The 12,431-nt window shown below is 44.1% G+C and overlaps 1 protein-coding gene across 1 annotated transcript in view; it reads left to right on the top strand.

Moving 5' to 3' along the window:
• The window catches only part of LOC310862174 (transcriptional regulator QRICH1-like), a gene marked incomplete at both ends in the record, with an annotated part of 91,888 nt that overhangs the window by 19,645 nt on the left and 59,812 nt on the right, over window positions 1-12,431 (top strand). Inside the window, one exon of the mRNA XM_083769907.1 lies at window positions 4,020-4,199. Within this exon, the coding sequence (XP_083626033.1) occupies window positions 4,020-4,199 (180 nt within the window). The remainder of the gene's footprint in view (window positions 1-4,019; window positions 4,200-12,431) is intronic.

Here is a 12,431-nt window from a genome sequence, read left to right as displayed (position 1 = left end):
TGTTGTAATGTGGTGGTTGTAGTGAGACATGTTGTAATGTGGTGGTTGTAGTGGGACATGTTGTAATGTGGTGGTTGTAGTGGGACATGTTGTAATGTGGTGGTTGTAGTGGTGTTGTAATGTGGTGGTTGTAGTGGGACATGTTGTAATGTGGTGGTTGTAGTGGGTCATGTTGTAATGTGGTGGTTGTAGTGGGTCATGTTGTAATGTGGTGGTTGTAGTGGTGTTGTAATGTGGTGGTTGTAGTGGTGTTGTAATGTGGTGGTTGTAGTGGGACATGTTGTAATGTGGTGGTTGTAGTGGTGTTGTAATGTGGTGGTTGTAGTGGGACATGTTGTAATGTGGTGGTTGTAGTGGGTCATGTTGTAATGTGGTGGTTGTAGTGGTGTTGTAATGTGGTGGTTGTAGTGGGACATGTTGTAATGTGGTGGTTGTAGTGGACATGTTGTAATGTGGTGGTTGTAGTGGGACATGTTGTAATGTGGTGGTTGTAGTGGGACATGTTGTAATGTGGTGGTTGTAGTGGGACATGTTGTAATGTGGTGGTTGTAGTGGGACATGTTGTAATGTGGTGGTTGTAGTGGGTCATGTTGTAATGTGGTGGTTGTAGTGGGACATGTTGTAATGTGGTGGTTGTAGTGGTGTTGTAATGTGGTGGTTGTAGTGGTGTTGTAATGTGGTGGTTGTAGTGGGACATGTTGTAATGTGGTGGTTGTAGTGGTGTTGTAATGTGGTGGTTGTAGTGGGTCATGTTGTAATGTGGTGGTTGTAGTGGTGTTGTAATGTGGTGGTTGTAGTGGTGTTGTAATGTGGTGGTTGTAGTGGGACATGTTGTAATGTGGTGGTTGTAGTGGTGTTGTAATGTGGTGGTTGTAGTGGGACATGTTGTAATGTGGTGGTTGTAGTGGTGTTGTAATGTGGTGGTTGTAGTGGGACATGTTGTAATGTGGTGGTTGTAGTGGGTCATGTTGTAATGTGGTGGTTGTAGTGGGACATGTTGTAATGTGGTGGTTGTAGTGGACATGTTGTAATGTGGTGGTTGTAGTGGGACATGTTGTAATGTGGTGGTTGTAGTGGGTCATGTTGTAATGTGGTGGTTGTAGTGGTGTTGTAATGTGGTGGTTGTAGTGGTGTTGTAATGTGGTGGTTGTAGTGGGACATGTTGTAATGTGGTGGTTGTAGTGGTGTTGTAATGTGGTGGTTGTAGTGGGACATGTTGTAATGTGGTGGTTGTAGTGGGACATGTTGTAATGTGGTGGTTGTAGTGGTGTTGTAATGTGGTGGTTGTAGTGGTGTTGTAATGTGGTGGTTGTAGTGGGTCATGTTGTAATGTGGTGGTTGTAGTGGTGTTGTAATGTGGTGGTTGTAGTGGGACATGTTGTAATGTGGTGGTTGTAGTGGGACATGTTGTAATGTGGTGGTTGTAGTGGGACATGTTGTAATGTGGTGGTTGTAGTGGTGTTGTAATGTGGTGGTTGTAGTGGGACATGTTGTAATGTGGTGGTTGTAGTGGGTCATGTTGTAATGTGGTGGTTGTAGTGGGTCATGTTGTAATGTGGTGGTTGTAGTGGTGTTGTAATGTGGTGGTTGTAGTGGTGTTGTAATGTGGTGGTTGTAGTGGGACATGTTGTAATGTGGTGGTTGTAGTGGTGTTGTAATGTGGTGGTTGTAGTGGGACATGTTGTAATGTGGTGGTTGTAGTGGGTCATGTTGTAATGTGGTGGTTGTAGTGGTGTTGTAATGTGGTGGTTGTAGTGGGACATGTTGTAATGTGGTGGTTGTAGTGGGTCATGTTGTAATGTGGTGGTTGTAGTGGTGTTGTAATGTGGTGGTTGTAGTGGGTCATGTTGTAATGTGGTGGTTGTAGTGGGTCATGTTGTAATGTGGTGGTTGTAGTGGGTCATGTTGTAATGTGGTGGTTGTAGTGGGACATGTTGTAATGTGGTGGTTGTAGTGGTGTTGTAATGTGGTGGTTGTAGTGGGTCATGTTGTAATGTGGTGGTTGTAGTGGGACATGTTGTAATGTGGTGGTTGTAGTGGGTCATGTTGTAATGTGGTGGTTGTAGTGGGTCATGTTGTAATGTGGTGGTTGTAGTGGGACATGTTGTAATGTGGTGGTTGTAGTGGTGTTGTAATGTGGTGGTTGTAGTGGTGTTGTAATGTGGTGGTTGTAGTGGGTCATGTTGTAATGTGGTGGTTGTAGTGGGTCATGTTGTAATGTGGTGGTTGTAGTGGGTCATGTTGTAATGTGGTGGTTGTAGTGGGTCATGTTGTAATGTGGTGGTTGTAGTGGGTCATGTTGTAATGTGGTGGTTGTAGTGGGTCATGTTGTAATGTGGTGGTTGTAGTGGTGTTGTAATGTGGTGGTTGTAGTGGGACATGTTGTAATGTGGTGGTTGTAGTGGGTCATGTTGTAATGTGGTGGTTGTAGTGGGACATGTTGTAATGTGGTGGTTGTAGTGGGACATGTTGTAATGTGGTGGTTGTAGTGGGACATGTTGTAATGTGGTGGTTGTAGTGGTGTTGTAATGTGGTGGTTGTAGTTGGTCATGTTGTAATGTGGTGGTTGTAGTGGGACATGTTGTAATGTGGTGGTTGTAGTGGGACATGTTGTAATGTGGTGGTTGTAGTGGTGTTGTAATGTGGTGGTGGTTGTAGTGGTGTTGTAATGTGGTGGTTGTAGTGGGTCATGTTGTAATGTGGTGGTTGTAGTGGTGTTGTAATGTGGTGGTTGTAGTGGGACATGTTGTAATGTGGTGGTTGTAGTGGTGTTGTAATGTGGTGGTTGTAGTGGTGTTGTAATGTGGTGGTTGTAGTGGTGTTGTAATGTGGTGGTTGTAGTGGGACATGTTGTAATGTGGTGGTTGTAGTGGTGTTGTAATGTGGTGGTTGTAGTGGTGTTGTAATGTGGTGGTTGTAGTGGTGTTGTAATGTGGTGGTTGTAGTGGGTCATGTTGTAATGTGGTGGTTGTAGTGGGACATGTTGTAATGTGGTGGTTGTAGTGGGACATGTTGTAATGTGGTGGTTGTAGTGGGACATGTTGTAATGTGGTGGTTGTAGTGGTGTTGTAATGTGGTGGTTGTAGTGGGTCATGTTGTAATGTGGTGGTTGTAGTGGGACATGTTGTAATGTGGTGGTTGTAGTGGGACATGTTGTAATGTGGTGGTTGTAGTGGGTCATGTTGTAATGTGGTGGTTGTAGTGGGACATGTTGTAATGTGGTGGTTGTAGTGGGTCATGTTGTAATGTGGTGGTTGTAGTGGTGTTGTAATGTGGTGGTTGTAGTGGGACATGTTGTAATGTGGTGGTTGTAGTGGGACATGTTGTAATGTGGTGGTTGTAGTGGTGTTGTAATGTGGTGGTTGTAGTGGGTCATGTTGTAATGTGGTGGTTGTAGTGGGACATGTTGCAATGTGGTGGTTGTAGTGGGACATGTTGTAATGTGGTGGTTGTAGTGGGACATGTTGTAATGTGGTGGTTGTAGTGGTGTTGTAATGTGGTGGTTGTAGTGGGACATGTTGTAATGTGGTGGTTGTAGTGGGACATGTTGTAATGTGGTGGTTGTAGTGGTGTTGTAATGTGGTGGTTGTAGTGGGACATGTTGTAATGTGGTGGTTGTAGTGGTGTTGTAATGTGGTGGTTGTAGTGGGACATGTTGTAATGTGGTGGTTGTAGTGGTGTTGTAATGTGGTGGTTGTAGTGGGACATGTTGTAATGTGGTGGTTGTAGTGGGACATGTTGTAATGTGGTGGTTGTAGTGGGACATGTTGTAATGTGGTGGTTGTAGTGGTGTTGTAATGTGGTGGTTGTAGTGGGACATGTTGTAATGTGGTGGTTGTAGTGGGACATGTTGTAATGTGGTGGTTGTAGTGGGACATGTTGTAATGTGGTGGTTGTAGTGGGACATGTTGTAATGTGGTGGTTGTAGTGGGACATGTTGTAATGTGGTGGTTGTAGTGGTGTTGTAATGTGGTGGTTGTAGTGGACATGTTGTAATGTGATGTATCGCGTCTCCTCAGGGTCATCAGCAGAGCTACGTCCAGCTGCGACCAGACCTCCTGACGGTGGACAGCTCTCACCTCTACAGCGCCACAGGAACCATCACTAGTCCTACAGGGGAGACCTGGACCATCCCGGTTTACTCTGCCCCAGGAGGGGCAGGGGGCAGAGGGGAGGTCACCCACATCACCATCCCACAGGTCAGCACCACCACACCATACCACAGAGACCCTCTATACCTGGGGCAGAGGGGAGGTCACCCACATCACCATCCCACAGGTCAGCACCACCACACCATACCACAGAGACCCTCTATACCTGGGGCAGAGGGGAGGTCACCCACATCACCATCCCACAGGTCAGCACCACCACACCATACCACAGAGACCCTCTACCTGGGCAGAGGGGAGGTCACCCACATCACCATACCACAGGTCAGCACCACCACACCATACCACAGAGACCCTCTACCTGGGCAGAGGGGAGGTCACCCACATCACCATACCACAGGTCAGCACCACCACACCATACCACAGAGACCCTCTACCTGGGCAGAGGGGAGGTCACCCACATCACCATCCCACAGGTCAGCACCACCACACCATACCACAGAGACCCTCTATACCTGGGGCAGAGGGGAGGTCACCCACATCACCATCCCACAGGTCAGCACCACCACACCATACCACAGAGACCCTCTATACCTGGGGCAGAGGGGAGGTCACCCACATCACCATCCCACAGGTCAGCACCACCACACCATACCACAGAGACCCTCTACCTGGGCAGAGGGGAGGTCACCCACATCACCATACCACAGGTCAGCACCACCACACCATACCACAGAGACCTGGACCATCCCTGTTTACTCTGCCCCAGCGTAACCATAACCCACACATCACCATCGTAGCGCGGCACAGACTCACCGAGTGCCACGACACGAGCTTGTAAATAACCCATTCTGACCTGAGATCAGATTTCTATAAACGTCTTCTACATCCTGACAGTTTACCATTCTGACCTGAGATCAGATTTCTATAAACGTCTTCTACATCCTGACAGTTTTCTGATAAAGCTATGTTTCTCTAATGTCAGTCGTTCTTCGATTTTTGCAAAAATAGCAGAACTACAAGCTTGTATCGCGCCACTCGGTGGCGCGATACAAGCTTGTAGATCTGGTATTTTTAAATAGCTAAAGCACGACATAGTGCTAACACCAAAATGGGTTCCTGTTCAGAATGGGATAAATAGCATATAAAAGATGGGCGGAAAGAGGTTTGATTACAATCAACCAATTGTTTGATGGGAATGCATTTAAATCTTTCGCACAACTCCAAGATAGCTATGACCTGCCGCCAACAGATTTATATAGATATTTACAAATTAGAAACTATATTACAAAAAAATAAAGATTGGGACGCAATTAAAAGAATGCCGAACAATATGGAGCAACATTTTATTGAAATCTCTGAACACCAACAAAAAAGTAGGGCTGCAAATCTTTAGGTGTCCCACGATTCGATTCCGATTCTTAGGGTGACGATTCAAAAACGATCTTTTCGATTTTTCCGATTCTCGATTCAAAAAAGATTTTTTTCGATTCTAAAGCAGTTTTATTTTATTTTATTAAAAACAATTAAATAGAATTTTAGCATGATCTACTCCAGTCTTCTGGCATGAAAGCAGAGAACATTTAGTAAAACGCTTGTATAATTGTAAAGGTTTTATCAACTGAATGATTTAAACACACAAAGGTTAAATCCAAGAGTAAGAACATGTCTCATTTATTTAGCTTGCACAAATTTGAACCAGTACAAAAGTTACAAAATCTCTTCTCACTCAATACCAGAACAATACATTAGTATTAAAACAGGTGTAAAATAAATACAATTGGCAGGCTTAGCTTAGCTGGTAGTAAATGCACTATGCAGAAACCCAGGCCATAATGCATTGCATGCACAGGTACATTAAATGTACCTGTGCATGCAATGCATTATGGCCTTTTTTTTCTTTCTTTTTTTCTTGCACACATTTTGTGCAAAAAAAAAAGAAAAAAAAGGAAAATGAGAATCGATTCTGAATCGGACGGCATTAGAATCGCGATTCTAACTCAAATCGATTCTTTACACAGTTAAAACTACACTTTGTAATGGTGACAGACAGCCCTGTGAAAGTGTACAGTTAAAACTACACTTTGTAATGGTGACAGACAGCCCTGTGAAAGTGCACAGTTAAAACTACACTTTGTAATGGTGGCAGACAGCCCTGTGAAAGTGCTCAGTTAAAACTACACTTTATAATGGTGGCAGACAGCCCTGTGAAAGTGCACAGTTAAAACTACACTTTGTAATGGTGACAGACAGCCCTGTGAAAGTGCACAGTTAAAACTACACTTTGTAATGGTGGTAGACAGCCCTGTGAAAGTGTACAGTTAAAACTACACTTTGTAATGGTGGCAGACAGCCCTGTGAAAGTGCACAGTTAAAACTACACTTTGTAATGGTGGTAGACAGTCCTGTGAAAGTGCACAGTGAAAACTATACTTTGTAATGGTGGCAGAGCCCTGTGAAAGTGCACAGTGGAAACTACATATAACTTTGTAATGGTGGCAGACAGTGCTGTGAAAGTGCACAGTGGAAACTACATATAACTTTGTAATGGTGACAGACAGCCCTGTGAAAGTTTACAGTGAAAACTACACTTTGTAATGGTGGCAGACAGCCCTGTGAAAGTGCACAGTTAAAACTACACTTTGTAATGGTGGCAGACAGTCCTGTGAAAGTGCAGAGTTAAAACTACACTTTGTAATGGTGGCAGACAGCCCTGTGAAAGTGCACAGTTAAAACTACACTTTGTAATGGTGGCAGACAGCCCTGTGAAAGTGCACAGTTAAAACTACACTTTGTAATGGTGGCAGACAGCCCTGTGAAAGTGCACAGTTAAAACTACACTTTGTAATGGTGGCAGACAGCCCTGTGAAAGTGCACAGTTAAAACTACACTTTGTAATGGTGACAGACAGTCCTGTGAAAGTGCACAGTTAAAACTACACTTTGTAATGGTGGCAGACAGTCCTGTGAAAGTGCACAGTGAAAACTAAACTTTGTAAAGGTGACAGACAGTCCTGTGAAAGTGCACAGTTAAAACTACACTTTGTAATGGTGGCAGACAGCCCTGTGAAAGTGCACAGTTAAAACTACACTTTGTAATGGTGGCAGACAGCCCTGTGAAAGTGCACAGTTAAAACTACACTTTGTAATGGTGGCAGACAGGGTGCCGTGTCATTAGTCAGAAGGTTCACTGTTCCGAAATTACTATCCCTATCTCTAACCCTAACCTAAACCTAACCGCAAGCACGGGAGCAAACCTAAACCTAACCGCAAGCACGGGAGCAGTGCATGTTCGGACTAACGGGACTTCGGATCTATGGGCAGTTTCCGGCAGACAGCCTTGTGAAAGTGCACAGTGGAAACTACATATAACTTTGTAATGGTGGCAGACAGTGCTGTGAAAGTGCACAGTGGAAACTACATATAACTTTGTAATGGTGGCAGACAGCCCTGTGAAAGTTTACAGTGAAAACTACACTTTGTAATGGTGGCAGACAGCCCTGTGAAAGTGCACAGTTAAAACTACACTTTGTAATGGTGGCAGACAGCCCTGTGAAAGTGCACAGTTAAAACTACACTTTGTAATGGTGGTAAACTGCCCTGTGAAAGTGCTCAGTTAAAACTACACTTTATAATGGTGGCAGACAGCCCTGTGAAAGTGCACAGTTAAAACTACACTTTGTAATGGTGACAGACAGTCCTGTGAAAGTGCACAGTTAAAACTACACTTTGTAATGGTGGCAGACAGTCCTGTGAAAGTGCACAGTGAAAACTAAACTTTGTAAAGGTGACAGACAGTCCTGTGAAAGTGCAGAGTTAAAACTACACTTTGTAATGGTGGCAGACAGCCCTGTGAAAGTGCACAGTTAAAACTACACTTTGTAATGGTGGCAGACAGCTCTGTGAAAGTGCACAGTTAAAACTACACTTTGTAATGGTGGCAGACAGGGTGCCGTGTCATTAGTCAGAAGGTTCATTGTTCCGAAATTACTATCCCTATCTCTAACCCTAACCTAAACCTAACCGCAAGCACGGGAGCAAACCTAAACCTAACCGCAAGCACGGGAGCAGTGCATGTTCGGACTAACGGGACTTCGGATCTATGGGCAGTTTCCGGCAGACAGCCCTGTGAAAGTGCACAGTTAAAACTACACTTTGTAATGGTGGCAGACAGCCCTGTGAAAGTGCACAGTTAAAACTACACTTTGTAATGGTGGCAGACAGCCCTGTGAAAGTGCACAGTTAAAACTACACTTTGTAATGGTGGTAGACAGCCCTGTGCAAGTGCACAGTGGAAACTACATATAACTTTGTAATGGTGGCAGACAGTGCTGTGAAAGTGCACAGTGGAAAATACACTTTGTAATGGTGGCAGACAGCCCTGTGAAAGTGCTCAGTTAAAACTACACTTTGTAATGGTGACAAACAGCCCTGTGAAAGTGCACAGTTAAAACTACACTTTGTAATGGTGACAGACAGCCCTGTGAAAGTGCACAGTTAAAACTACACTTTGTACTGGTGTCAGACAGCCCTGTGAAAGTGCTCAGTTAAAACTTCACTTTATAATGGTGGCAGACAGCCCTGTGAAAGTGCACAGTTAAAACTACACTTTGTAATGGTGACAGACAGTCCTGTGAAAGTGCACAGTTAAAACTACACTTTGTAATGGTGGTAGACAGCCCTGTGAAAGTGCACAGTTAAAACTACACTTTGTAATGGTGGTAGACAGTCCTGTGAAAGTGCACAGTTAAAACTACACTTTGTAATGGTGGCAGACAGGGTGCCGTGTCATTAGTCAGAAGGTTCATTGTTCCGAAATTACTATCCCTATCTCTAACCCTAACCTAAACCTAACCGCAAGCACGGGAGCAGTGCATGTTCGGACTAACGGGACTTCGGATCTATGGGCAGTTTCCGGCAGACAGCCCTGTTAAAGTGCACAGTTAAAACTACACTTTGTAATGGCGGCAGACAGCCCTGTGAAAGTGCACAGTTAAAACTACACTTTGTAATGGTGGCAGACAGCCCTGTGAAAGTGCACAGTTAAAACTACACTTTGTAATGGTGGCAGACAGCCCTGTGAAAGTGCACAGTTAAAACTACACTTTGTAATGGTGGTAGACAGCCCTGTGAACGTGCACAGTGGAAACTACACTTTATAATGGTGGTAGACAGCCCTGTGAAAGTGCACAGTTAAAACTACTCTTTGTAATGGTGGTAGACAGCCCTGTGAACGTGCACAGTGGAAACTACATATAACTTTGTAATGTTGGCAGACAGCCCTGTGAAAGTGCACAGTTAAAACTACACTTTGTAATGGTGACAGACAGCCCTGTGAAAGTGCACAGTGGAAAATACATATAACTTTGTAATGGTGACAGACAGCCCTGTGAAAGTGCACAGTTAAAACTACACTTTGTAATGGTGACAGACAGCCCTGTGAAAGTGCACAGTTAAAACTACACTTTGTAATGGTGGCAGACAGCCCTGTGAAAGTGCACAGTTAAAACTACACTTTGTAATGGTGACAGACAGCCCTGTGAAAGTGCACAGTTAAAACTACACTTTGTAATGGTGGTAGACAGTCCTGTGAAAGTGCACAGTGAAAACTAAACTTTGTAATGGTGGTAGACAGCCCTGTGAAAGTGCACAGTTAAAACTACACTTTGTAATGGTGGCAGACAGCTCTGTGAAAGTGCACAGTTAAAACTACACTTTGTAATGGTGGCAGGCAGCCCTGTGAAAGTGCTCAGTTAAAAGTACACTTTATAATGGTGGCAGACAGCCCTGTGAAAGTGCACAGTTAAAACTACACTTTGTAATGGTGGTAGACAGCCCTGTGAAAGTGCACAGTTAAAACTACACTTTGTAATGGTGGCAGACAGCCCTGTGAAAGTGCACAGTTAAAACTACACTTTGTAATGGTGGTAGACAGCCCTGTGAAAGTGCACAGTGGAAACTACATATAACTTTGTAATGGTGGCAGACAGTGCTGTGAAAGTGCACAGTGGAAAATACATATAACTTTGTAATGGTGACAGACAGCCCTGTGAAAGTGCACAGTTAAAACTACACTTTGTAATGGTGACAGACAGCCCTGTGAAAGTGCACAGTTAAAACTACACTTTGTACTGGTGGCAGACAGCCCTGTGAAAGTGCACAGTTAAAACTACACTTTGTAATGGTGGTAGACAGTCCTGTGAAAGTGCACAGTGAAAACTAAACTTTGTAATGGTGGTAGACAGCCCTGTGAAAGTGCACAGTTAAAACTACACTTTGTACTGGTGGCAGACAGCCCTGTGAAAGTGCACAGTTAAAACTACACTTTGTAATGGTGGTAGACAGTCCTGTGAAAGTGCACAGTGAAAACTAAACTTTGTAATGGTGGTAGACAGCCCTGTGAAAGTGCACAGTTAAAACTACACTTTGTAATGGTGGCAGACAGCCCTGTGAAAGTGCACAGTTAAAACTACACTTTGTAATGGTGGCAGACAGCTCTGTGAAAGTGCACAGTTAAAACTACACTTTGTAATGGTGGCAGGCAGCCCTGTGAAAGTGCTCAGTTAACACTTCACTTTATAATGGTGGCAGACAGCCCTGTGAAAGTGCACAGTTAAAACTACACTTTGTAATGGTGACAGACAGTCCTGTGAAAGTGCACAGTTAAAACTACACTTTGTAATGGTGGCAGACAGCCCTGTGAAAGTGCACAGTTAAAACTACACTTTGTAATGGTGGTAGACAGCCCTGTGAAAGTGCACAGTTAAAACTACACTTTGTAATGGTGGCAGACAGCCCTGTGAAAGTGCACAGTTAAAACTACACTTTGTAATGGTGGCAGACAGCCCTATGAAAGTGCACAGTTAAAACTACACTTTGTAATGGTGGCAGACAGCTCTGTGAAAGTGCACAGTTAAAACTACACTTTGTAATGGTGGCAGACAGCTCTGTGAAAGTGCACAGTTAAAACTACACTTTGTAATGGTGACAGACAGCCCTGTGAAAGTGTACAGTTAAAACTACTCTTTGTAATGGTGGCAGACAGCCCTGTGAAAGTGCACAGTTAAAACTACACTTTGTAATGGTGGTAGACAGCCCTGTGAAAGTGCACAGTTAAAACTACACTTTGTAATGGTGGTAGACAGTCCTGTGAAAGTGCACAGTTAAAACTACACTTTGTAATGGTGGCAGACAGGGTGCCGTGTCATTAGTCAGAAGGTTCATTGTTCCGAAATTACTATCCCTATCTCTAACCCTAACCTAAACCTAACCGCAAGCACGGGAGTAGTGCATGTTCGGACTAACGGGACTTCGGATCTATGGGCAGTTTCCGGCAGACAGCCCTGTGAAAGTGCACAGTTAAAACTACACTTTGTAATGGCGGCAGACAGCCCTGTGAAAGTGCACAGTTAAAACTACACTTTGTAATGGTGGTAGACAGCCCTGTGAAAGTGCACAGTGGAAACTACATATAACTTTGTAATGTTGGCAGACAGTCCTGTGAAAGTGCACAGTGAAAACTAAACTTTGTAATGGTGGTAGACAGCCCTGTGAAAGTGCACAGTTAAAACTACACTTTGTACTGGTGGCAGACAGCCCTGTGAAAGTGCACAGTTAAAACTACACTTTGTAATGGTGGTAGACAGTCCTGTGAAAGTGCACAGTGAAAACTAAACTTTGTAATGGTGGTAGACAGCCCTGTGAAAGTGCACAGTTAAAACTACACTTTGTAATGGTGGCAGACAGCCCTGTGAAAGTGCACAGTTAAAACTACACTTTGTAATGGTGGCAGACAGCTCTGTGAAAGTGCACAGTTAAAACTACACTTTGTAATGGTGGCAGGCAGCCCTGTGAAAGTGCTCAGTTAACACTTCACTTTATAATGGTGGCAGACAGCCCTGTGAAAGTGCACAGTTAAAACTACACTTTGTAATGGTGACAGACAGTCCTGTGAAAGTGCACAGTTAAAACTACACTTTGTAATGGTGGCAGACAGCCCTGTGAAAGTGCACAGTTAAAACTACACTTTGTAATGGTGGTAGACAGCCCTGTGAAAGTGCACAGTTAAAACTACACTTTGTAATGGTGGCAGACAGCCCTGTGAAAGTGCACAGTTAAAACTACACTTTGTAATGGTGGCAGACAGCCCTATGAAAGTGCACAGTTAAAACTACACTTTGTAATGGTGGCAGACAGCTCTGTGAAAGTGCACAGTTAAAACTACACTTTGTAATGGTGACAGACAGCCCTGTGAAAGTGTACAGTTAAAACTACTCTTTGTAATGGTGGCAGACAGCCCTGTGAAAGTGCACAGTTAAAACTA

Source organism: Protomyctophum parallelum (genome assembly GCF_964188405.1).
Source record: "Protomyctophum parallelum genome assembly, chromosome: 7".
Taxonomy (NCBI): Eukaryota; Metazoa; Chordata; class Actinopteri; order Myctophiformes; family Myctophidae; genus Protomyctophum; species Protomyctophum parallelum.
This window is presented reverse-complemented; position numbering and strand designations above follow the sequence as displayed.